This window comes from Sus scrofa, chromosome 2 (genome assembly GCF_054392235.1).
Source record: "Sus scrofa isolate SSC_HxYL_T2T_F1_AM1 chromosome 2, Sscrofa_HxYL_maternal_Yorkshire_Landrace_v2.0, whole genome shotgun sequence".
Classification (NCBI taxonomy): domain Eukaryota; kingdom Metazoa; phylum Chordata; class Mammalia; order Artiodactyla; family Suidae; genus Sus; species Sus scrofa.
The window spans coordinates 48,985,355-49,012,838 of NC_139384.1; the positions used below are offsets into that span (position 1 = coordinate 48,985,355).

General features: G+C 38.8%; 1 protein-coding gene across 5 annotated transcripts in view; it reads left to right on the plus strand.

Moving 5' to 3' along the window:
- The window catches only part of BTBD10 (BTB domain containing 10), a 93,472-nt gene that overhangs the window by 11,600 nt on the left and 54,388 nt on the right, over positions 1-27,484 (plus strand). For 3 of the 5 annotated variants that reach the window (XM_021083307.2, XM_005661121.4, XM_085012066.1), the window contains exon 2: positions 24,424-24,581. The exons of 1 other annotated variant lie outside the window; for it this stretch is intronic. In XM_021083307.2, the coding sequence (XP_020938966.1) occupies positions 24,481-24,581 (101 nt within the window). In that variant the 5' untranslated portion in view covers positions 24,424-24,480. Of the gene's footprint in view, positions 1-24,349; positions 24,582-27,484 lie in introns of all 5 variants that reach the window. One more of the 5 variants, XM_085012067.1, reaches the window with a different exon arrangement.

A 27,484-nucleotide genomic window follows, 5' to 3' on the forward strand; every position in this document is an offset into this window, starting at 1 on the left:
TTGGTTTGGACCTCTTGGTTTCATATTGTTTGGGACTTTTCTTTGCTGACTGGACCTAAATGTCTTCCCTTTCTTAGGTTAGGGAAGATTTCAACTATTGTATCTTCAGGTAAGTTCCCTGCTCTTTTCTCCTCCTTCTTCTGGGACCCTATAATGTTTGTATGCTTGATGTCCCAGGTTTCTTAAACTATCCTAATTAAAAAAAAAAAACATTCTCTTTCTTTTTTTCTGTTCAGCTCAAGTGAATTCTCCTGTTGTTTTAACTGGGAGTGGTTCCTGAGTTGCTTCAATTTGGTTCTATTTTTTGTGTTCTGTGAGTTTAGGGAAAACAACTACTGTAGTCTTAGAGGACTATTTATATCTGAGAGCCCCCCTGGGTATTTTGTGAGGGCTTACTATTTATTTTTGGTGTGAGACTTTGGATACTTGCTGTCCTTTTCCTCAGTGTGTGCAGGCTGTTATCCCTTTGATAGGCCCCTGGTTGCTGGACTGTTGACTGTGACGAGGACCCTTGGGAAGATGGCACAGGCTTCTCCTAGTTGCAGGGCCCTAGGAAGTGGTAGTGACTGTCAGTCAGGTTTAGGTGGTGCCCAGAGCATTTGTAGTGGCAGTGTTAGGGCGTGTGTGTTCCCAGGGGAGTGAGAACAACAATGGGTGGTACTTGGTTGCAGTGCCCTCCTCTCTGCCATCCTCTGAGGTGACTGGGGCTGTAGATGGTGTCTGCTCATGGAAGCCTAGTGGTGGAAGGCCACACCCACCTGTGGAGTCAGAGATAACTGCGGTGGTTTGCCCTTGCTGCCTGTAGACCATGTAAGTAGCATGCCATCATGCTTATCCAGAAAAGGAGGCACTGCCACCTGTACCAGATGCATGAGGGGCCATCACCCATAGCCCACACAAGAGGTACCTTGCTGCCTGTAGCCTGCCCTCCCCAACAATGGCACCTTGCCTCTCCTGCAGGCCCAGACCTCCACCCCCGTTCCCTTTGCTGTGGCACTCCATTCCCCAGCCCTTGGTGCACCACTCCCTACCTTTCTTAGGCTGTCTTCACACTGCCAACCCTAGTTCTCTCCCCAGAACTGACCTCTGGAGCCTGAGTCTCAGCACCCAGCCCCTGCCCACGTGTCTCAGGCTTTTGTGTCCAGGGGCTGTGGCACCAATTGTCTTTTCGTCTCTCCCTCTGCTTTGCCCTCCTCAGTCCAGCTGGTGTGCATTTTCTGTAGCTTTGAGGTCCCTCCATCTTGGCTGATTTCCCTGTTAGGTGGCTTACCAGGGAGTGGGTTCCTTTCCTCTTTCACAGCTCCCTCTCAGGAGTGCTCGTCTTGTCCTTATTCCTTTTTCTTTTTCTTTTTTTTTTTTTCTCTCTATTTTCCTTTCATTCTACCCAGTTATGTGGAGGGTTTCCTGCTCTTTTTGGAGGTTTAAAGTCTTCTGCTAGCTTTCAGTAAATATTCTTTGTGAATTGTTCTATATGTAGATGGGTTTTTTTTTTTTTTTGATGTGTTTGTGGGAGAAGGTGAGTGCCACATATTACTCCTCCACTGTCTTAATCTTTTCCCAATTATTGTATTTTTTTAGCTCTATTTGATACTTCTTCATATTTCCATTTGTTAAACTTCTCTATCTATCCATTCTTCTCCTGAGTTTGTTGAATGTCTTTATGGTTGCTATGTTGAACTCTTCCATCGGGTAGATTGCTCATCTTCATTTAGTTCTTTTCTCGAAGTTATGTCGTGTTTATTCATTTGGAATATAATCCTCTGTCTCCTCATTTGGCCAGATCTCTGTTTCTTTCAGTGTATTATATTTGTTGCTTATATTTCCTGCTTTTGGAGAGGAGGCCCTATGTAGGAGATGTTGTCTGTGGCCTGGCAACACAGTCTACTCTGGTCACTAGAGCTACATGCTTGCTCTGTAGGTGCCCATTCTGTGGGCTATATGAACTTTTGGGGCTGGCCACTGTGAGTGTGCTAGTAGACAGGGCTGGCTTCTGTCCAGTTTGCTATGAGGCTGTGCCTTATGTCTTGGCTGCAAGCCTCCTAGAGCTTGATGTAGGCTTCTTACATGGCTGTCTGGAGGGCCTGGTGGGCCAGGGGCAGTGCTGGTTTATTGAAGGTTGGTGTTGGGTCCTTGGCACTAATATAGAAGCCTTTCCCAAAATGATGCTTGCCTGCATTAGTGTCATGGTAGAACAATCTCCCCCAAATGGCTGTTGTTGTCATTTCCTTCTTCATCTGCCTTTTGCCTCTCTGGGAGGCTCTTCAAGGTTAGCAAGTGGATCTCACCTAGGTTCCTTACTGCCTTTGCTCTGGGACCTGGAGCATGTTGAGATTTTGTGTGCTCCCTTTAAGAGTAGAGGGTCAGTTCCCACATACGTTCCCCAACTCACACAGTGTTCCCAAACATAAGCTGTCTTTGTTTCAAATCTGGATGTTCTGGGGGCTTGTTTTCTGCTGTAAGACCCCCCGGGCTTGGGGAATCTGATGTGGGACTCAAACCCATTGCTCCTTGGGGAGGACTAGTTGTGATATTTCTCCCAAAAGATGTGGGTCCTGACAATACCGTGTCTCAGCCCCTTCTACCTGTCTCATTATAGTTCCTTTATGTCATTAGTTGTGGAAAATTTTTTCTGCTAATTTTCTGCTAATCTTCAGGTTGTTTTTATAGGTAGTAGCTCTGTAAATTTTCATCTGTCCTTGGATGGAGATGAGTTCAGTGTCTTCCTACTCCACCATCTTAGCCATCTCTTCCATTCTTTGTAATTTGAATGCCAGGTGGAATAATAGAAGAGAGAATATATTGTATAGAGAGATGATCTTTTAAAAATTGTTTATTGGGATACTGTTATCACCTCTAAAAAACCCCATTTTATTTTTATTAATTTAGATTATTTCTCTTTAAGATCTTTGACACTCATTGCTGGTAGCAGATGAATAGAACATGATCCTGAGTTTTTTGTTTGTTGACCACATTAAAAATAAATTTTAAAGCTCATATCTGAAGAAGTATCTCAGGTGCATAATTGTGCAACAAAATGTATAATTTTCTCTTTCTTAAATGGTCATACAAATGGTACTAAATTATTTTAAAGGTAGTTATTTCATTTAGGGCAGTTTGCTTTGTACAAGCCAAGATTCTGTTTTTCTTACATCTGGAGAGCAAGTGATGCAGTCTGACCTGTCTTTTTGGCCTTTAATTTGTTAATTTGGAATTTTCCTTAAAAAGTTCCTGTAAATGGGTAACTGTGGGGCACTATCGTTTCCTTCTTGTTGAATATTCTAAATTGCAAGCATTTCTCTTTTTAAGGAGAGAATAGTTATTAGGGACTAGAGAAATTATAAAGCCATAATACTGAAAGTTCTTTAAAAATCATTAATACTCTGGTTTTTGGAAGAGAAAATTAAAGTGCAGATTTAGCTCCCTTAATCTGATTTTGATAAAACTTTTTTATTTTTTTATTTTTTTTTTGCCATTTCTTGGGCCGCTCCCGCGGCATATGGAGGTTCCCAGGCTCGGGTCAAATCAGAGGTGTAGCCGCCGGCCTACGCCAGAGCCACAGCAACGCGGGATCCGAGCCGCATCTGTGACCCACACCACAGCTCACAGCAACACCGGATCCTTCACCCACTGAGCAAGGGCAGGGATCGAACCAGCAACCTCACGGTTCCTAGTCGGATTCGTTAACCACTGCGCCACGACGGGAACTCCAAAACTTTTTTGTTATATGAAGAAAACAACAGAATTTGAATTTATGGTTTTTCTTAACTTTGTCTCTTTTCATTTTCATTTTTTGTGTACAAGTAATACATAGTACTGGTGTGATAGTATATGTGCATTATTTATATACATATATATGTGTAGCTGCTCAAGTTAGCTGAAATAAAAACAAGGGGAAAAGTGTCATTTTAGAATAAAAGTGGTATGACATCTTTGATCATTTTTGCTTTCCTAGTGAATATTTTAATAGTAGCTTTGGATGCTTGTTGGCTTTGAAATTGTTTCATGAGTATTTTGAAAAATTACTTATAAAATAGACTATTTGTATTAATTTCTTTCTGAATATGAGCATGCAGTGCATTGCATACAGTTTGGTTCAGTACATTGTGGCTGTGGCGTAGGCTGGCAGCTGCAGCTTTGATTTGACCCCTTGCCCATTCAAACTTCCATATGCTGTGGGTGCAGCCCTAAAAAGAGACAAAAAATAAAAATAAAGGAAACAAACCACCAAAGCTTTGACAATTTAATTGGTTAAACATCTCACATTTAACATGGGGTTCTTACATTACCAGTGACGTTGACTATTTCCATGCCCCTCTTCCTTTTTTTTGGCTGTGCCTGTGACATATGGAAGTTTCTGGGCCAGGGATCAAACCCCCCCACAGCAGTGACTTGAGCCACAGCAGTGGCAAAGCTGGATCCTTAGCCCACTGAGCCACAAGGAAACTGCTGAACTTTTTAATAATTTGGGAGAGATACTTTGCGAAGAAGGAAAGGATCTTCTGCTCAAATATTTAACCAGTTAATTTTTTAGAACCTATCTGTCTAACCTTGAATCTCTGTTATCCAGCTATCTATCTCTTAGTGATTTGAAATACGACCACTAGCACTTTTTATTTTCTGGACATATCATCCATTTGATGGATTGTATGTTCAGTTTGAGAGACCGTATAGTACGATGGAAAAAACATTGACTTTGACTATAGAGATGTGTGTCTGAGTCCTAGTTTGTTTATTAGCAGTGTGACTTTAGGCAAATAGCATAATTCCTTTGAGCCAGTTTCTCATCTTTAAAAAAGGATTATCTTTATATAATTTCTTTTTTTTTTTTCTCTTTAGGGCCACACCCGAGGCATGTGGAGGTTCCCAGGCTAGAGGTCTAATCAGAGCTACAGCTGCCAGTCTACGCCACAGCAACACAGGATCCGAGCCGCATCTGCAACCTAAACCACAGCTCACGGCAACGCCAGATCCTTAACCTACTGAGCAAGGCCAGGGACTAAACCTGCAACCTCATGGTTCCTAGTCGGATTCATTTCCACTTCGCCACGATGGGAACTCCTCATCTTTATATAATTAAGAACACCTCTTTTGTCTTATAGGACTGATACATGGATTAGCATGGAAAATATATTTGAAAATCCAACTTATTATTCAAGGCTTCCTAAATTAGATGCTAGCATCTAGCTCCTGTATCTCTCTCCTGCTTGAAAGATCTTACTAAATATTTTTGGTATAGTTCATTTAGTGCTGAGACATATGTCTAATCTACCACCATTCTGGTAACCTTCCCAAAGGAGGATGGCTTGACCTTATTGTTCAGGAACACATTCTGAGTATTGATCATCATTGCTTACTCTTCCAGGTGGAGGTATTTAATAAGATGGTAAATAAATTTAAGTGACAGGGCAATCCTCTTCTTTGTTACTAAATCTGCAGTGACACATACAGTGTACATCTGCTGTTTCCTGTATTTAAACAAAACTAAAGGACGATAAAATGGTATAGTTTTGAAAATGGTAGTAGTAATTACATGGTTCAGATATCAAAACTATATAAAAAGAATACTCAAAAGTCTTGCTTACATCTGTATTACTTTTACCTCATTCCCACTGTGCCCCCATGGGTAATCATTTTTATTAATGTCTTGTTTGGTCTTCTGGATTTCTTTTTGTAAAAGTAGACAAGGTTGCATATTTGCATTTGTATGTGTATGTATGTATTTGACTTATTGCAGAAGGTAGTAAATTATACTGTTGGTTCTGATGCATTTGTTTTTACTTCACTTAACAGTATGTCTTGGATATTATCCCATATTAATGCATAGGGAACTTTCTTATTTTTTTAATAGATGCATAATTTCATTATGTGGCAGTACCATAGTTTATTCAGTTAGCCTCTTTTGATGCATATTTAGATTATTTTCGGTCTTATACCATTACAAATAATACCAGAGTGAATATACATTGACTCTTGAACATTGTGGGGTTAGGGATGCCAGCCTTCTGCCATGCAGTCAAAAACCCGCGTATAACTTTGGACTCCTCCCAGACTTGACTTATGACTGGAAGCCTCAGCAATAACATGAATTGGTGATTAATACATATTTTGTATGTTATGTGTATTATATACTGTTTTCATGCAGTAAAATAAGTTGGAGAAGAGAAAAATCTTAAGAAAATTATAAGGGGATATACATTTACACTACCTATATGTATTTATTGAAAAAAATCTGGGAGTTCCCATTGTGGCTCAGTGGGTTAAGAACCCGACTAGTATCCATGAGGATACAGGTTTGATTTCTGGCCTCATTTAGTGGCTTAAGGATCTGGCATTGCTGTGAGCTGTGGAGCTGTGAAATACGTTGCAGACACAGCTCTGATCTGATGTTGATGTGGCTGTGGTGTATGCCGGCAGCTGCAGCTCCTATTCGACCCCTGGCCTGGGAACTTCTGTATGCCGTAGGTGCAGCCCTAAAAAGAAAAAAAATCTTTTTGTAAGTGGACCTATGCAGTTCAAACCCATGTTGTTTAAGTGTCAACTGTATTTTGAACATTTTGTTTAGTATTTGTGGAATTTTATCTTCAGGGTGGATTGTTAGATATTACACAGTTCCTCTCCACAGAGTGTGTTCATTTTGTATTTTTCATTAGCAGTGTATGAGAATTTAGAGACTGTGTTGGTTCGCAGTCTTACCAACAATATATGATCAAAACTAGAGCTATTAATTTCCATTTCTTATGAGTTAGGTTGAACATACTTTTGTAGGTTTAAGGACATTTGCCTTTATTTTTCTGCTAACTGCTGCCAGTGTCTTTTGTGCACTCTTATGGGGGGGGGGGGAGCGTGTCTGTCTCTCCCCACCTCCTTTTTTTTTTTTTTTTTTTTTTTGCTTTTTAGGGCTGCACCTGTGGCATATGGAAGTTCCCAGGCTAGAGGTCGAATTGGAGCTGCAGCTGCTGGCCATAGCCACAGCCATAGCAATGCCAGATCCCAGACCCACTGAATGAGGCCAGGGATCGAACCCACATACTCATGGGTACTAGTCAGGTTCTTTTCTGCTGAGACAACAGGAACTCCCTTCTTTCCCTTTTTAGGGGGCTCTTTGTGTAAGTTTTTTTGTTTTTGTCTTTTTTTTGTCTTTTCAGGGCTGCACCCATGGCATATGGAGGTTCCCAGGCTAGGGGTTTAATCAGAGCTACAGCTGCCAGCCTACGCCACAGCCACAGAAACTCGGGATCCGAGCTGTGTCTGCAACCTACACCACAGCTCATGGCTACGCCAGATCCTTAACCCACATGGCTACGCCAGATCCTTAACCCACTGAGCAAGGCCAGGGATCAAACCCGCAACCCCTGGTGCCTAGTTGGATTCCTTTCTACTGCACCATAATGGGGAACTTTTTTTTTTAACTATTTGTGTTTCAGGTATAATTGTTTCTGCTGCTTTTTTCAATGTAAAGGGGTTTAGTTTTACATAGTCAAATAGGAATGGCTTTCCCTTCTTCCAGGTTGTAAAGGAAATCAACCATTTTTTCCCTCGTATTTGTTAATTTTTGTGTTTAGATAGCTTATCCATTTGGAGTGTACTCTACTGTATGTGTGAGGAATGGATTTAGTTTTATCTTATCAAATGTTTATCCAGTTGTCCCAATACCATTGATTAGTGTCTGTCTTCCTCTAGTGATTTGAGAATCTTCATTATCATGTATTAAATTTCATTCTCTTTTTTTTATTACTCAAATGAATTTACCACATCTGTAGTTGTATAATGATCATAACAATCTGATTTCACAGGATTTCCATACCACAGCCCAGGCACATCCCCCCACCCCCCAAACTGTCTCCTCTGGAGACCATAAGTTTTTCAATGTCTGTGAGTCAGCATCTGTTCTGCAAAGAAGTTTCATCTCTCCTTCTTTCAGATTCCACATGTCAGTGAAAGCATTTGATGTTGGTGTCTCATTGTATGGCTGACTTCACTTAGCATGATAATTTCTAGGTCCATCCATGTTGCAAAATATACTGGTATTTCGTTCTTTTTGATGGCTGAGTGATATTCCATTGTGTATATGTACCACATCTTCCGGATCCACTCCTCTGTTGATGGACATTTAGGTTGTTTCCATGTCTTGGCTGTTGTAAATAATGCTGCAATGAACATTGGGGTACATGTGTCTTTGCGAGTCTGGTTTTCTCTGGATAGATGCCTAGGAGGGGGACTGCTGGATCAAATGGTAGTTCTGTGTTTAGTTTTCTGAGGAATCTCCATCCTGTTTTCCACAGTGGTTGCACCAATTGACAATCCCACCAACAGTGTACTAGGGTTCCTTTTTCTCCACACCCTCTCCAGCACTTATTGTTTGTAGACTTTTGGATGATGGCCATTCTGGCTGTGTAAGGTGGTATCTCAGAGTGGTTTTGATTTGCATCTCTCTAATAATGAGTGACGTTGAACATCTTTTCATGTGTTTTTTGGCCATCTGTATGTCTTCTTTGGAGAATTGTCTGTTTAGATCTTCTGCCCATTTTTGGATGGGGTTGTTTGTTTTTTTGGTATGGAGCTGGTATGGAGCTGCAGAAGGTGTTTATAAATTTTGGAGATTAATCCCTTGTCAGTCGATTCACTTGCAAAGATTTCCTCCCATTCTGTGGGTTGTCTTTTTGTGTTGTTTAGGGTTTCCTTTGCTATGCAGAAACTTTTAAGTTTGATTAGGTCCCATTTGTTTATTTTTGTTTTTATTGTCAATACTCTGATAGGTGGATCTGAGAAGATGTTGCTGTCATTTATGTCAGAGAGTGTTTGGCCTATGTTTTCTTCTAGTAGGAGTTTGATAGTGTCTGGTCTTATATCTGGGTCTTTAATCCATTTGGAGTTTATTTTTGTGTATGGTGTTAGGGAGTGTTCTAATTTCCTTCTTTTCCTTGTGGCTGTCCAGTTTTCCCTGTACCACTTATTGAATGGGCTGTCCTTTCTCCATTGTATAGTCTTGCTTCCTTTGTCATAGATGAGTTGGCTGTAAGTGCATGGGTTTAATTCTGGGCTTTCTATCCTGTTCCACTGATCTATATGTCTGTCTTTGTGCCAGTACCATGCAGTTTTGATGACTGTTGCTTTGTAGTAGCGTCTGAAGTCAGGGAGCCTGATTCCTCCAGCTCCATTTTTCTTTTTCAGAATGTCTTTGGCTATTCTTGGTCTTTTGTACTTCCAAACAAACTTTAAAATATTTTGTTTGAGTTCTGTGAAAAATGTCCTTGGTAATTTGATAGGGATTGCCTTGAATCTGTAGATTGCCTTGGGTAGTATAGTCATTTTGATAATGTTGACTCTTCCAGTCCAAGAGCATTGGTATATCTTTCCATCTATTTGTGTCATCTTTGATTTCTTTCATCAGTGGCTTGTAGTTTTCAGAGTACAGGTCTTTTGTCTCTTTAGGTAGTTTTACTCCTAGGTATTTTATTCTTTTGGATGCGATGGTAAACGGGATTGCTTCCCTCATTTCTCTTTCTGATCTTTCATTGTTAGTGTATAGAAATGCCATCGATTTCTGTGTATTGATTTTGTATCCTGCGACTTTGCCAAATTCGTGGATGAGCTCTTGACAGTTTTCCAGTAGAGTTTTTAGGATTCTCTTAGTATCATAGCATCTGCAAATAGTGATAGTTTTATTTCTTCCTTTCCAATTTGGGTTCCTTTTATTCTTTTTTTTTTTTTTTTTGTCTTTTGTTGTTGTTGTTGTTGCTATTTCTTGGGCCGCTCCCGCAGCATATGGAGGTTCCCAGGCTAGGGGTTGAATCGGAGCTGTAGCCACCGGCCTACGCCAGAGCCACAGCAACGCGGGATCCGAGCCGCGTCTGCAACCTACACCACAGCTCACGGCAACGCCGGATCGTTAACCCACTGAACAAGGGCAGGGACCGAACCCGCAACCTCATGGTTCCTAGTCGGATTCGTTAACCACTGCGCCACGACGGGAACTCCCTTTTATTCTTTTACTTCTCTGATTGCTGTGGCTCAGACTTCCAGAACTATGTTGAAGAGTAGTGGTGAGAGTAGACCTCCTTGTCTTGTTCCTGATCTCAGCAGGAATTCTTTCAGCTTTTCACCATTGAGAATGATGTTCGCTGTGGGTTTATCATACATGGCCTTTATCATGTTGAGGTAGGTTCCTGTTATGCCCACTTTCTGAAGGGTTTTTATCAGAAATGGGTGTTGGATTTTGTCAAAGGCTTTTTCCACGTCTATTGAGAGGATCATATGATTTTTATTCTTCAGTTTGTTAATGTGGTGTATCACCCTGATGGATTTGCGGATATTGAAGAACCCTTGCATCCCTGGGATAAATCCCACTTGATCATGATGCACAATCCTTTTAATGTATTCTTGGATTTGCTTTGCTAGTATTTTGTTGAAATTTTTGCATCGATGTTCATCAGTGAAATTGGCCTGTAGTTTTCTTTTTTTGTGGAGTCTTTGTCTGGTTTTGGTATCAGGGTGATGGTGGCCTCATAGAATGAGTTTTGGAGTATCCCTTCCTCTGCAATTTTTTGAAATAGTTTCAGAAGGAGAGGTGTTACCTCTTTTCTAAATGTTTGATAGAATTCGCCTGTGAAGCCATCTGGTCCTGGACTTCTGTTTTTTAGAAGTTTTTTAATCACAGTTTCAGTTTCAGTACTTGTGATGGGTCCATTTATCTTTTCTATATCATCTTGGTTTAGTCTTGGAAGATTGTACTTTTCTAAGAATTTGTCCATTTCCTCTAGGTTTTCCATTTTATTGGCATATAGTTGCATATAGTTGTCTCTTATGATCCTTTGTATTTCTGTTATGTATTGTTCTCCTTCTTCATTTCTAATTTTATTGATTTGAGTCCTCTCTGTTTTTTGCTTGATAAGTCTGGTTAGGGGTTTATCAATTTTGTTGATCTTTTCGAAGAACCAGTTTTTCGTTTCATCAATGGTTTCTATGGTTTTCTTCGTTTCTATTTCATTGATTTCTGCTCTGATCTTTTTTTTTTTTTTTTTTTTTTTTTTTTGTCTTTTTTGTCTTTTTGCTATTTCTTTGGGCCGCTCCCAGGCTAGGGGTCGAATCGGAGGTGTAGCCACTGGCCTATGCCAGAGAGACAGCAACTTGGGATTGGAGCTGCATCCGCAACCTACACCACAGCTCACGGCAACGCCGGATCGTTAACCCACTGAGCAAGGGCAGGGACCGAACCTGCACCCTCATGGTTCCTATCGGATTCGTTAACCACTGCGCCACGATGGGAACTCCTCTGCTCTGATCTTTATGATTTCTTTCCTTCTACTAACTTTAGGTCTTGTCTGTTCTTCTCTCTCAAGCTGCTTTAGATGTAACATTAGCTTGTTTATTTGAGCTTTTTCTTGTTTCCTGAGGTGGGCTCCTATTGCTATAAACTTTCCTCTCAGAATGGCTTTTGCTGCATCCCATAGGTTTTGGAGTGTCGTATCTTTGTTGTCATTTGCTGCTAGGTATTTTTTAATTTCCTCTTTGATTTCTTCAGTGATCCAGTGGTTGTTTAGTAGCATGTTGTTGAGTCTCCACGTGTTGTGTTTGTGTTTTTTGCAGCTTTTTTCTTGTTGTTGATTTCCAGTCGTATAGCATTGTGGTCGGAAAAGATGCTTGATATGATTTCAATTTTCTTGAAGTTACTGAGGTTGGATTTGTAGCCCAGGATGTGGTCAATCTTAGAGAATGTTCCATGTGCACTTGAGAGGAATGTGTATTCTGTTGCTTTTGGATGGAATGTCCTATAAAGATCTATGAAGTCCATCTGGTTTAATGCTTCATTCAGGGCCTGTGTTTCCTTATTGATTTTCTGTCTGGATGATGTGTCCATTGTTGTAAGTGAGGTGTTAAAGTCCCCCACTATGATTGTGTTATTGTTGATTTGACCTTTTAAGGTTGTCAGCAGTTGCCTTATATAGTGTGGTGAACCTGTGTTGGGTGCGTAGATATTTAAAATTGTTATATTTTCTTCTTGGATTGATCCTTTGATCATTAGGTAGTGACCTTCCTTGTCCCTTAAAATATTCTTCATTTTAAAGTCTATTTTGTCTGATATGAGTATTGCTATGCCAGCTTTCTTTTGATCCCCGTTTGCATGAAATATTTTCTTCCATCCTCTCACTTTCAATTTGTATGTGTCCCTAGAAGCGAAGTGGGTCTCTTGAAGACAGCATATATATGGGTCTTGTTTTTGTATCCATTCAGCCAGTCTATGTCTTTTGGTTGGGGTGTTTAGTCCATTCACATTTAAGGTAATTATTGATATGTATGTTCTTATTGCCGTTTTATTAATTACTTTGGATTTGTTTTTGCTGCTCTTTTTCCTTTCCTTCTTCTCTTGTTCTTTTCTGCCTATAGAAGTTCCTTTAGTATTTGTTGTAAGGCAGGTTTAGTGTTGCTGAATTCTCTCAGCTTTTGCTTATCTGAGAAGGTTTTGATTTCTCCTTCAAATCTGAACGAGAGGCTTGCTGGGTAGAGTAATCTTGGTTGGAGGTTTTTTCCTTTCATCATGTTGAGTATATCATGCCACTCCCTTCTGGCCTGCAGAGTTTCTGCTGAAAAATCTGCTGATAGCCTTATTGGGGTTCCCTTGTATGTTATTTGTTTCTTTTCCCTAGCTGCTTTCAAGATTTTATCTTTGTCTTTAATTTTGGTCAGTTTGATTAATGTGTGTCTCGGGGTGTTCCTCCTTGGGTTCATTTTATATGGTACTCCTTTTGCTTGCTGGATTTGAGTGAGTGATTCCTTCCCCATGTTAGGGAAGTTTTCGGCTATTATCTCTTGGAATATTTTTTCTGTCTCCTTCTGTCTCTCTTCTCCTTCTGGCACCCCCTATAATACGGATGTTGGTGCATTTCACGTTGTCCCAGAGTTCTCTGAGACTCTCTTCATTTCTTTTCAATCTTTTTTCTCTTTTCTGTCCTGCATGCGTAATTTCCACTAATCTGTCCTCCACCTTGCTTATTTGTTTTTCTGCCTCCGTATTCTGCTGTTAGCTGCTTCTAGTGAATATTTTATTTCAGTAATTGTATTTTGCATATGTTCTTGTTTAAGTTTTATATCTTGTATCTCTTTGGTCAGTGTTTCCTGTAAGTTATCCATCTTTGCTTCCAGTTTATTTCCAATGTCTTGCATCATCTTCAGCATGGACAGTCTAAAGTCTTTTTCCTGGAGGCTGAGAATCTCCTCGTTGCTTAGCTGTTTTCCTGGGGTTTTTCCTTTCTCCCTCATCTGAATTATAGTTCTCTGTCTTTTCATTTTTATAGGTTTTTGGTGTGGTGATCTTTTTACAGACAATAGAGTTGTAGCCTCTCTTACTTCTGGTGCCCCCCCCCCCCCCCCCCCCCCCCGTACCGTACCCGTGGCTGTAAGTTGGTGTGGGGTCTTTCTGTAGTCTTCCTGATGGGAGGGGCTGATGCCTGCCCACTGGTAGGTGGAGCTGATTCTAATCCCTCTGGTGGATGGGGCTTTGTCTCTGGGTGAGATTAGAGGTGGCTGTGTGCCTGAGGGGTCTTTAGGCAGCCTGTTTACTGAGAGGCGGGGCTGTGATCCCACCTGGGTTGTTATTTGCCCTGGGGCTTCTCAGCAGCTGACTGATGGGTGGGGCCAGATTTTCCCAAAATGGCCACCTCCAGAGAAATGATGTAAGGTTTTGATTTTGCTCCTACAACTGTTACCAGCTTTTGTGTCCAAATTATGTAGCCTTTGATGATCCTGTAAAAGTCGAAGGAGTTTTTGAGGTTAAGTAGAATAGGGAGAGAACCCTGGAGAAATTGGGGAAACTCAAAATGAGTAGAAATCCTATTCCTAATTATTTTTCCTCTGTTTCTTGTGTTGTGATTATTATTATTTTTTAAACCAAGACATGGATGATATCATACTTTTGTTTTAATTCCAACCATCTAGCACATTATAGATGTTGAGCCACTCTCTAGGAATTCTCATTGTCTCCTGTGATCTCAGAAGGCAAATAGGAAGTCATGAATGAACTAATGAAATACTATGCAAAATTTGTATTTGATAGTCTACTAGATAAAGTCAGTAAAATGTGCCCAGTTCTGTTCTTAGATAAGATGTCCTGTCTCATTTATTCTCTATAAAAATTTGACAGTTATATTGGTAATAGGTTAAAATAGTGGTAATGAAAATTGTATTATTTCTTTATTTCACATTTAAGGAAATTGAGGTCTGAGAGGTTAAGAAGCTTTTAAGAAGTCATATAGTTTTTATCTGATTCCAAAACCTCTTCTCTTAGTCACTTGATATTGTGGCAGAAGTAGAAAAGTTCTCACCAGTCTTCTTGATCAAAAGTCTATATGTGTCATTTATGGCAGTAGGAGGATGGCTGTTTATTAAATATGCTTGGAATGGTAAGGGAGGCAGTATAATGTGGCATTTTTGATCAGAAAGTTGTTTAATTATGTCACACTAACATGACTGCTACTTGTGTTAAACATCTCTGCTGCCTTTTTTTTTTCTTTCTAAATTTACATGCATTATAATTCTCTTTCTGGTGAACAGTTCTTAGGAGTTTTGACAAAGGTATAGAAGTGTGTAACCACCACCACCACAATCCAGATACAGACTAGTTCCATCACCCCTCCCCAATTACCTTGTGCTGTCCTTGTATAGTGCCCCCAGCTCTATCCTCTGCCTGCTCTATTTTGTTTCATTATAGTTTTATCTTTCTGACAGTGTTATATAAATGAAATCACATGGTACAGAACCTCTGCATCTTGCTTCTTTCTCTTATAATGCTTTTGAGATTTCATTATGCTGAGTATATCAGTAGTGACTCCAGTAACTTCTGTGTTGAACCATAGATGCTCTCCCACCTGTGTCTGCAGAGCTGTTCTTTTCTTTGGGTTAGATAATTTCTGATAATCTATCTTCAAGGTCCTTGACTTTTTTGGGGGGAGGGGGATCATTCCATCTACTGTTGTGCCCATCTAATGAATTTTTCATTTCAGTTATTTTTTTTCAGCTAGAGCTGAATTTTCATTTTTTTCCCACTTCTCTATCGAGCTTCCCTTTCTGCCACTCATTAAGACCATTTTCTTATTTTATTCTTTGAATATATTTTCATTTAATTGTTTAAATGTATTTATTATAAGTTCTTTGAAGCCTTGCTAAATCCTATATCTGGCCCCACTTGAAGTCAGTTTCTATTGAGTACTTTTTACTGTCTTATTTCTTTGGAACTCATAATTTTTGGTTGAAGTTTTTAGTGTTCCCATGAGGATTGTTGGGTTTTTTGTTGTAGTAGACCATTAACTTGCCTGTATTCAAACTGCAAACTTTGTTTCCTATGCAGTGTAAGACAGCTGATATCTGTGCTTATTAGTTCTTCTCTTTCAGGTACTTGCTTTTGAGTTTGGTCTTCTGGAGAGTGTGAATAAGGGGCAGGTTCTCTTGCACCTGTGTAATTTGGTGTTCAGCCAAAAATTTGGGCAGAAATTTTACTCAGATTTTGGAGCTCACCTGCCTTGTGGTTCTTCTACTTCTGGGAATTCCTTCCTAGTATGTATTTCATCTGCCAATGGTGATCTTTGTCCTCTGGCACCCCAAGCCAGTGAGAGCTTCAGTTTTCTGTTGCTTGGGCTGTGTATGGTTGGGGAATATGTTCAGTTAAAAAACATCAAATTCGTGGATCTTAGACCCTGCAACTTTCAGTTCTATAGTCTACGTTAGAGGCTACCTTAGGCCTCCCCCTCATCATGTGTAATTTAGCTGAGCAGAGTTTTTAAAAATTTTTTTAATAATGATTTTTATTTTTTCTATTAGAGCTAGTTTACAGTGTTCTGTCACTTTTCTACTACACAGCAGGATGACCCAGTCACACATACATGTATACATTCATTTTTTTCACATTATCATGCTCTACCACAAGTGACCAGACATAGTTCCCAGTACTATACAGCAGGATCCTATTGCTTATCCATTCCAAAGGCAATAGTTTGCATCTATTAACCCCAAATTCCTAGTCCCTCCCACACCCTCCCCCTTGGCAACCACAAGTCTATTTTCCAAGTCCATGATTTTTTTTTCTGTGGAAAGGTTCATTTGTGATATATATTAGATTCTGGATGTAAGTGATCTATAGTATTTGTCTTTCTCTTTCTGACTTACTTCACTTAGTATGAGCTGCAAATGGTATTATTTTTTTAATGGCTGAATAGTATTCCACTGTGTATATATACCACATCTTAATCCAGTCATCTGGATGGACATTTAGGTTGTTCCCATGTCTTGGCTATTGTGAATAGTGCTGCAATGAACATGTGGTGCATGTGTCTTTTTCAAGGAAAGTTTTGTCCAGATATATGTCCAAGAGTGGGATTGCTGGGTCATATATGGTAGTTCTATGTATAGATTTCTAAGGTATCTCTGTACTGTTCTCCATAGTGGTTGTACCAGCTTACATTCCCATCAACGGTGCAGGAGGATTCCCTTTTCTCCACACCCCCTCCAGCATTTGTTATTTGTGGACTTATTAATGATGGCCATTCTGACTGGTGTGAGGTGATACCTCATGGTAGTTTGGATTTGCATGTCTCTAATAATCAGAGATGTGGAGCATTGTTTTAAGTGCCTGTTGGCCATCTGTATATCTTCCTTGGAGAAATGTCTATTCAGGTCTTTTACCCATTTTTCCATTGGGTTGTTGCCTTTTTTCTGTTGAGTTGTATAAGTCGTTTGTACATTTTAGAGCGTAAACCCTTGTCAGTTGCATCATTTGAAACTATTTTCTCCCATTCTGTAAATTGTCTTTTTGGTTTTTTTTTTCTTTTTTGCCACACAGGCAGTATGTGGGAATTCCTGGGCCAGGGATTGAACCTACGCCGCACAGCAGCAACCAGAGCCACAGCGGTGAGAACGCAGGAGCCTCAACCCACTAGGCCATCAGAGAACTCCCTTGGTTTTTTTTTAGTGGTTTCTTTTGCTGTGCAAAAGCTTGTCAGTTTGATTAGGTCCCATTGGTTTATTTTTGCTTTTGCTTCTGATGCTTTGGGAGACCGACCTAAGAAAACATTTGTTAAGGTTGATGTCAGAAAATGTTTTGCCTATGTTCTCTTCTAGGAGTTTGGTGATGTTTTGTCTTATGTTTAAGTCTCTAAGCCACTTTGAGTTTATTCTTGTGTATAGTGTGAGGGTGTATTCCAGTTTCATTGATTTACATGCGGCTGTCCAGTTTTCCCAGTTTTTCAGTCTTGCTGAAAAGACTGCCTTTTGCCCATTTTATATTCTTGCCTCCTTAGTCAAAGATTAATTGACTGTAGGTGTTTGGGTTTATTTCTGGGTTCTCTATTCTGTTCCATTGGTCTGTATGTCTGTTTTGGTACCAGTACCATACTGGCGCAATTTTAAAGATACTGTATTTTTGTATTCCTTTTTAAATACTTCATTGTTGTCATACAGAAATGCGACTGATTTCAGAATGTTAATCTTATTTCCTGATTCTTTGCTGAATTTGTTGATCAGTTTGAGTAGTTTTCTGGGTTTGAGTCCTTAGGGTTTTCTATATATAGTATCATGTCATCTACATACAGTGACAGTTTTACCTTTTCTCTTCCAATTTGGATACCTTTTATTTCTTTTGTTTGTCTGATTGTTGTGGCTAGGACTTCCAATACTATGTTGAATAACAGTGGTGAAAGTGGGCATCCTTGTCTTATTCCAGATTTTAGTGGGAAGGCTTACAGCTTTTCTCCATTGAGTATCATATTTGCTGTGGGTTTGTCATAAATGGCTTTTATTATATTAAGGTATGTTCCCTCTATACCTGCTTTGGTAAGAGTTTTTATCATGAATGGATGTTGGACTTTGTGAAATGCTTTTTCTGTATCTATTGAGATGATCATGTGGTTTTTGACTTTTCTTTTGTTAATGTGGTGTATGATGTTGAATGATTTGTGTACATTGAACCATCCTTGTGAACCTGGGATGAATCCCACTTGGTTGTGGTGTATGATCTTTTTTATATTGTTGTTGGATTCGGTTGGCTTAAATTTTGCTGAGAATTTTTGCATCTGTTTTTCATCAGAGATATCGGCCTATAGTTTTCTTTTTTGGTGGTGTCTTTGTCTGGTTTTGGTATTAGGGTGATGGTGGCATCATAGAAGGTCTTTGGGAGTGTTCCTTCTTCAACCTTTTGAAAGAGTTTAAGGAGGATGGGTATAAGTTCCTCTTTGTATGTTTGGTAGAATTTGCTTGTGAAGCCATCTGGTCCTGGACTTTTATCTGTAGGGAGTGTTTTTATTTTATTTATTTATTTTTTGTCCTTTTGCCTTTTTTAGGGCTGCACCCATGGCATATGGAGGTTCCCAGGCTAGGGGTCCAATTGGAGCTGTAGCCGCTGGCCTACACCAGAGCCGCTACAATGCAGGATCTAAGCTGTGTCTGCAACCTACACCACAGCTCACAGCCACGCCAGATCCTTAACCCACTGAGCAAGGCTAGGGATCAAACCCGCAACCTCATGGTTCCTAGTCAGATTCGTTAACCACTGAGCCACAACGGGAACTCCGGGAGTGTTTTTATTGAGCAAAGTTTATGCATATACTTTTTTATGCTTTGTGTTGCTTTGTGTTGTTCTTTCATTCCCAGTATGTCTGCCTAAAATTTTCAGCTGAATTACTTTGTTTGCAGAGTTTGAGATAAAAACAATTTCATCTAACAGGAAAGCTCTTGTTTAATGACACTCTTTAGAATGAGATCTCAATAGGTTGGATAAAGTCACAAGATGGCTGAGATTTAAAAGTGACATCTGGTGGCAATAAGCAAATTATGAATTTCTGTATATTTCACTTGTTACATTGGAAAAAAACATGGGCTTTCTCATTTTAGCCCTAAGACTTTCTCATCTATGAAGGAGCATAGTAATGTTGGGTTGTTTTGAGCTTTAAATAGGAGGAAATGTATAAACTTCCTAGCACATCGATACATAGTAAGGGCAGAATAATTTGTATCTGTATACTATCCTGTTTTTTTGTTTTGTATTGCTTTTACTCTTCTGTGGGTCATTGCTATTTATTAATACTTTGTGGAAATAGTGTCCCAGGAAATACTTACTTGTAATACTGTTGTCTTGAAGATTCTCTCCCCCAAACCGCCCCAGCTAACTTTTTTAATGTAGTGACATCCAAGAGAAGAAGTAATTGAACCAATTTTTTCCTGATTGATTTTTGACAGTTTCCTGAATGCATGTGTTAGCCAGTAGGCCCAGTTGTTCTAGCCTCTTTATAGATTATATATAGATTATTTAGAATTTATATTATTTCTACCATGCCTAAAAGTAGTAATGAACTGTTACATATTTTCTAAGAACTTTGTTTCCAGTAGTTCAGTAATTATTTTTTTTTATTTAAACAGGACCTTTAGTTTGCCTCAAATGAAAGGCATTGGGGATCCAAGTGTCAGACTTTGAATAACTTTTTATTGGGTAAAGAGTTCAAATCAGGAAATGAAGAGCCATTAAAAGTTTTTAGAATGATAAATTCTGATTACAGTGAAGCACATATGGAATTGAATGATTGTAAAGAGGTCAACTAAGAAGCTTATTGACAGATGTTAAGGGTTTAAGATGAAGGCAGTGACCTTATGATTGGTATGGGAGAGAGGAGGAAAAAGAAAATTTGAAGTAGATTTGATGTTGGGAAAGGAGAGGTCAAGTATAACTTTAAGATTTTTGATTTAGTGAATAGAGTTGACACTTGCTGATGTGGGAGGCCAAGATAAGAGTCTGGCTTTGTTGAATTTGGGATGCTTATTGAATAAGAATTCAGATGGAGATAATGGAAACAGTGTATGTAATGTGTAAAACCTAGTGTTTGTTGATCACAAGGGTTTTTTTTGTTTTGTTTTGTTTTTTTTTTTTGTCTTTTTGCCTTTTCTAGGGCGGCTCCCACGGCATATGGAGATTCCCAGGCTAGGGGTCTAATCAGAGCTGTAGCTGCCAGCCTATGCCAAAGCCACAGCTACGCAGGATCCGAGCCACATCTGCAACCTACACCACAGCTCACGGCAATGCCGGATCCCTAACCCAGTGAACAAGGCCAGGAATCGAACCTGCAACCTCATGGTTCCTAGTTGGATTCTCAACAGCTGAGCCACGATGGGAACTCCATGTTGATCACAAGGTTTTGATCTTCATTTCTTTGCTGTCTCCCTGGACCCAGCAGATGAAGATGGAATCCTTAAGAATAGCCATGATTTAATGGGGATGATGAGTAGGGTAACATTGCAAGACTATCTGGTTAGAAGAGTAAGTGGTATAGAGCTGTTAGTGGACTGTTTTTTCCCCTTACTAGGATGAATTTTTTGAGCACAAGAACAATGCCTGAGTTGTTTTAGCATCTGTAACTTTCTTGGCATATTGTATTAGATGTTCAATAAGTGCATGAATGAATGAATGCAATAAGATTGGAGTTCCCATTGTGACACAGCGGAAACGAACCTGACTAGGAACCATGAAGTTGTGGGTTCGATCCCTGGCCTCGCTTAGTGGGTTAAGGATCCGGCGTTGCCGTGAACTGTGGTGTAGGTCGCAGGTGTGGCTTGGATCTGGCGTTGCTCTGGCTCTGGCATAGGCCGGCAGCTACAGCTCCGATTAGACCCCTAGCCTGGGAACCTCCATATGCCACGGGTGCAGCCCTAAAAAGGACGAAAGACCAAAAAAAAGAAAAAAAAAAGATAAACATAATGGCACTGAGTATGGCACAGAGAGTGGTTAAAATATAAAAGAGCATTAGAAATTTCAAAATAATTTATAATATGTGCCATTTGCCTTTTATCTGTAGTTAAATCTATATCTTATTGATAACATTTAAAATATGCCAGCAGGTGTGGGAAAACAGTAATCTTTTTTACCAAATACCTGAACTTGAATTTCACTTCTTTTTAGTATGTTTGTACCCTTACTGTCGAGAGTGAGGAGTGGGGTGAAATCCTTCACATGGTGATATCCAAGCTTTATTTACAAATGAAATGTAAATATGATTTCTAATTGGCTTTTTCAGTAGCCTTCATTTGAACATTCTTACTTGTGGCTGGCTATAAAATACATGCTGTTAATTTCAATAGGATTGAATGAGACTATATGCTGATATTTCCCTGCTGCTGGATAATGTGTCACCCACTATAAAATGGTGGAAAATATGAATCAGAATTTACCTTATTTATTCCTTGGGGTTGTATTTTTTTTAGTTACTCTCTTCCATGGTTTAGGATCATTCTTTCCTTAGTAGTCTCTTGTGGGTTTCCAGAAGGGTGTGTCTTATAGTTAAATATTAGGAGATAAATGTGCCCCTAAAAAGAAATGTTAATCCCTGAAATAGCTTACTGAAAGACATATCCAATAAGGAGAAAATGCTCTAAATCTCATTCTGCAGAACCTGCTAGCTCCTCACATCTTTCTTTTCCTTTCTTATCAGTTTTCCCTTTTGGGTCTTTCTTGATCTGTGACCGTTTTTTTCCTATCTGATTTTTTCCTTTGCCTCTCTGATTTGTCCTTTTTTTACCTTTCTCTTCTGCCTCATCTTTTCAGTACAGATAACTAGCTAAAATATCAAATTGAAGTTTTAAAAAGCTTCTTTAGTAAATGTTTTTATTTTTCTAATTAAAAACTCGGAGTTTTTTTTGTTTTCATAATAATTTTGTGGTTTTTATGCTCATTTAATATCTGGTTTTGTTTTTGTATTTTTTTTTTTTTAGGGCCACACCTGTGACATATGGAAGTTCCCAGGCTAGGGGTTGAGTCAGAGCAACAGCTGCCAGCTTACACCACAGCCACAGCAATGTGGGATCCAAGCTGCGTCTGCAGCCTACACCATAGCTCACAGCAATGCCAGATCCTTAACCCACTAAGTGGAGCTAGGAATTGAAACCTCGTCCTCATGGGTACTAGTTGGGTTCTTTACTGCTGAGCCACAACGGGAACTCCAATATCTGACTGAATTTTAAAGGAAAGGTTTCCTCTTCCAGGAGCATTCATCAAATAAACTGTGTGTCATTTGCTGAGGAATTTGAATTAGCCATTGTACAATTCTCCTCCTTCCCTTTATTTTTCTTTCACTCACTGATCTAATTATTTGCATATTTTTTATGTTAAACTGTTCATATGTTATTACATTTTCAGTTGTTTTTGGAAAGTACTTAGTAACTATGAAGAAAAAAATGCAAAATAGTAAAATAGTTTCTCTAAAATCAAAGTATTTCTTTTAATGAGCTCCATGATGGACTCAGAATTTGAATGTGTTTATTTTTGGTGAAATTGTACTGGAATACCATAAACTTCAGTGAGGTACAATATTTTCCCAATTCTGGATTTCTTTTTACTTTTTTTTTTTGGTAGAGAACTGGGCATCCGTCCCGCTACCTCTCATCTCTCTCATCCCTTTGACTTTTATGTGTAACTCTCTCCTTATTTCCCTCTATCAAATCCAGACTGGAAAAGTATATAGAAAGCATACAGGAGTGGATGTCAGGAAACCTAAATTCTAATCCAGTTTTATATAACTTTGTTCAAATTGTTTAACCTCATTTGGTTTTTTCTCTCAGTGTTTGGACTTTCTAAAAGACAAATCTGACCTACTCTTTCCAAACAAAATACTCAAGTATGAGCATTTTTCAAGATCAAGACTTTGTATCATAAATCTCATTGTTCTTTATAATCTTGCGATTTACCAGCATTGTGACCTTTAGCAAAGTTACTAAACTTCTGAGACTATTTTCTGTTCTGTATATGGGAATTATAATACTCACCGTGTAAGCTGATTATAAAGATTAAATTGGATAGTGAATATACTTTAAAATTCAGGTATTCTATAAAGCTGTTTTTAAGTGAATTTTCTTATAATTTCAGATGACTCTAGTAGAAACAGTAGTTGTATGCCTCACATATGAAAAGGCATAAAACAGTGAATCATATTAAAAAATGTTTTTGTGATAAGTGCACTGTAAGGAAATATCAGTATGTTTACATACTTTTATTTTTGAACAATTATTAGATTTCTATTCAGTGGATACAGAAAATGTAGTACATATATACAGTGGGATATTACTCAGCCATAAAAAAGAATGAAATAATACTACTAGCAGCAACATGAATGCAAGTAGATATTATCATAGTCGGTGAAATGTCAGGGAGACAAATATCATATGATATCACTTATATGTGGAATGTAAAATATGACACAAATGAACCTATGTACAAAACAGAAACACACTCATGAACCTAGGGAACAGACTTGTGGTTGCCAAGGTGAGGAGGGTTGGGAGAGCGAAGTTGGGATTAGTAGAGGTAAGCTATTTTTTTTTTTTTTTTTTTTTTTTTTTTTTTGCTTTTTAGGGCCACACCCATGGCGAATGGTAGCTTCCCAGGCTAAGGGTCAAATTAGAGCCATAGCTGCTGGCCTACACCACAGCCACAGCAACATGGGATCTGAGCCATGTCTGCGACCTACACCACAGCTCATGACAGATCCCCAACCCAGGGAGGTCAGGGTTCAAACCCACATCCTCATGGATACCAGTCAGATTCACTTCCTCTGCACCACAACAGGAACTCCATGATGTAAGCTATTATACTCAGAGGGAGTTAACAACAAGGTTCTACTGTAATGGCACAGAGAACTATAATCATTTCAAAAAATAAATTTCTATTGAGAGTCTTTAACTTGGTTAAAGAAAAAATATTGTTATCTGTTCTTAATAGATGCTTTGTTAAGCATCTTAAACTTTTAGTAGTTGAGAACTGTATTTCAGGGAGTTCCAGCCATGGCTCAGTGGTAATGAACCTGACTAGTATCCATGAGGACTCAGTTCAATCCCTGGCCCCGCCCATTGGGTCATGGATATGGCATTGGTGTGAGCTGTGGTGTAGGTCACAGACGTGGCTTGGATCCTGCATTGCTGTGGCCGTGGTGTAGGCTGGCAGCGGCAGCTCCCATTAGACCCCTAACCTGGGAACTTTAATATGCCGTGGTTGTGGCCCTAAAAAGACCACACACACACACACACACAAATTCCAAATGAAATTTTGTCTGAAAGAATCATTCTGTGGAATTGTTTTTGTCTTTTTTGGTTTTATACTGATGTTTGGAAACATGAGGTATACAGATGGCAATTAAGTATATATTTACTAATACAAATAGCACATTATTAAAATGTTGTATAGGAGTATAAATTTAATAGAATAATCAAATGAAAAGTACCTAAAAATACTTACGGTGTTTATTTTAATCTAATTTGTGGCATTTTGTATGTCTGATGTTTTACAGTCCTATTCATCACTTAAAAAAATTTCTTCACAATAATATCAAAGTACATAAAATTCTGTGACTATTTTATTCTGCATGGAATAGATTTAAAGGTCAACACTACTACTCTTTTATGTAGGTTATGGGTGCTACATGTGTGCTTTCAGAGCAGTAGTGTGAGGAAGCGTGAAGTGGGATGGCAGGACGGCCTCATCCTTATGACAGTAACTCCAGTGATCCAGAGAATTGGGATCGGAAATTGCATAGTAGACCTCGTAAACTTTATAAACATTCAAGGTAGGTAGAAAACATTTCACATATTAAAGTTCTGATAAAATAGACTTTTATGAAGAAGCAAACTGCATTTGGTTGTGGCAAGTCCTGTGAGAGGATGGGGGCTGGTTTACAAAATATTATGAATGTTTGCATTTCTCCTTAAATAAATTTTAGGGAAAAGATTTTTCTTTTTAATTTTCTTATATTTGTTATTTATATGAATTTTTGTTTCTGGTTTAAAATAATGTTAATTAGTTGACCTTATGAATAAATGCTATAATTAACTTAATTGGGATCTCTGGCCAAGGCAGGTTAAATCTTTGTATTTAAAACTCTCCATAGGTCTTTTTGTGTGTGTTCTACATACATTTTGTATAATTTGTAGGCTTTTGTCGGTATTTGCCCCTGTTCGTTTTTAACCATGTCAGTTTATATTGTGTTATTATCCTGATCCTAATGGTGAAATCAGTCTTTCTGCAGTGACTTGCCTGGTTCATTTAAATTTTGATGAATTAAATGAAATTCATTTAAAAAGTTTCAGCGCATTTATATATTATTTTTAAAGCTTTCATTTTGTGCTGTATCACTTAATGAGGGACACCTCACTTAGAATACTTTATGATCTGATATTTTAAGGTGTTGACAGCTCATAAACCTCATGTAATGCAGGTATGTAAGCATGTTTTCATAGAGAGTTGTGCTTTATGAATATTTAGCTAGGGGATACTGTTGAACATTTAACTTACTTTAACATAAAATTCTCTTGATCACTGGTAACTAATACCAGCTTCCTTAAAAAGGTGTAAAACTGTGTCATGATATTGAAATCCTTTTTGTATTTTTAAAGAAATAGTTTAGCTACTTTTAAACTATATACTATAGCTAGAAAATATGAGTGACTGGTACTATCTAAGTCTCCTGACAAGTTGTATACCTTTACTGTGATGAAGTCTAAACTGAAAACATTAATTTGCCTTTATTAATTTGTAAGTACACGCCAATAGTGTGGGTGGTTTTGGTTTGTTTTTTTGGTGTGTGTTCATGTCTTTGTCCTTCAGTTGGTCCTCAAGTTCTTTTTCTTCATCCTGTTTACATGCATAATTATTTTATCTTTGAGATTAAAGAGATAATGATTTTGTCTCATTAAGCGTGGGGCTATATTTATATCTGCTATGTTGAATTCATTTTTCAGGTGAATTGTATGTTAGCCTTGCTAGTTCTTAATATTTTTCTCCTGATGTATACAAGGTGGTGACAAGGTGAAAATAAGCTATTATTTGCTTTTTAACAGTTGTGTGCATACAAATGGGAAAAATTTATAAAAATAGTACTTTTTATTGCTTTTTTAAGCTTCAAATGGATGTTATAGCTCTTCTTGATATCTATAGCATTAGTAACTTTTTAATTTTTATTTTTATTAATTTTTTTTTTGGTCTTTTTGTCTTTTCTAGGGCCGCACCCGCTGCATATGGAGGTTCCCAGGCTAGGGGTCTAATTGGAGCTGTAGCCACTGGCCTTACACCAGAGCCACAGCAATGTGGGATCTGAGCCACTTCTGCCTCCTACACCACAGCTCATGGCAACGCCGGATCCTTAACCCACTGAGCAAGGCCAGGGATAGAACCCGCAACCTCATGGTTCCTGGTCGGATTCGTTAACCATTGCACCACTATGGGAACTTTAATTTTTTATTTTTTTGGCTGTACCTACCACACTTGTAAATTTCCAGGGTTGAACCCATGCCACAGCAGCGATGAGAGCTGCTCCAGTGACAATGCTGGATCCTTAATCTGGTGTGCCACAAGGGAACATCCTTGGTGCTTTTTAAATAAACTTCAGCAGTATTGGTTAAGTGAAAAATATTAAAGAGAAGTAGTAAATACCAATGAGTTTTTGTTTGTTTGTTTGTTTTTTAATGGGAAGACCATCAAATCCTTTGAACTTACTTTAACCTCATTCATGGAAAATCTGCCCAAGGGAAAAATTTACTTTTGGGGACCTCTTGTCCTTGTGTACTTACAAATGTATAACCTAGGATGTTTTAAAAATACATGCAATGTGGAGTTGCCAATTTGGTGCAACTGGATGGACAGTGTCTCTGGAGCGCTGGGATGCAAGTTTGATCCTTGGTTCTGCACAGTTGGTTAAGGATCCAGGGTTGCCAAAGCTGAAGCATGGGTCACTGTGGCTCTGATCTGATCCTTGGCCTGGGGACTCCATATGCTGCAGGGCAGCCAAAAAAAAGAAGAAAAAATACAATTTGACTTTTTGAAAATGAGAATATTTGAATTGATAGTAAATTAATTGAGTGGTATTAAAAACTAACAATCTGCAAGTATTGTTGAGAACCTGTGCTTAGTTCAGGAGAGATTCAGCAGTTTTTCAGGGTACCATCATGAAATGCTTTAATGTCCACATTTGGAACAGTTAGAGGATAGTAGGGCACTAAACTGTGCTAATGAGTTTTGGTAAAATAAGAGTTCAGAGAAGGAATCAGTGTCAGCTGGAGAAGGCAAAAATGAGACTTGAACTAATCCTTGGATGATTAGGTAGATGGAGGGCATTCCTGCCAGGGACCTTCTGGAGATCACATTGATTGGATCTGAAGGTGGAGCTCTGTGAATAGTATTACTGTCTCCATTTGACAGATGGGAAAAATGAGGTTAATAAACTTGATAAAGGCCATTGTAAATGACAGGTGGAATTTATGAACAAATTTGTCATTCTTTTTATTTTTAAAATTTTTATGACTTTTTTTTTTTTTTTTTTTTTTTTTTGTCTTTTGTCTTTTTTGTTGTTGTTGCTATTTCTTGGGCCGCTCCCGCGGCATATGGAGGTTCCCACGCTAGGGGTTGAATCGGAGCTGTAGCCACCGGCCTACGCCAGAGCCACAGCAACGAGGGATCCGAGCCGCGTCTGCAACC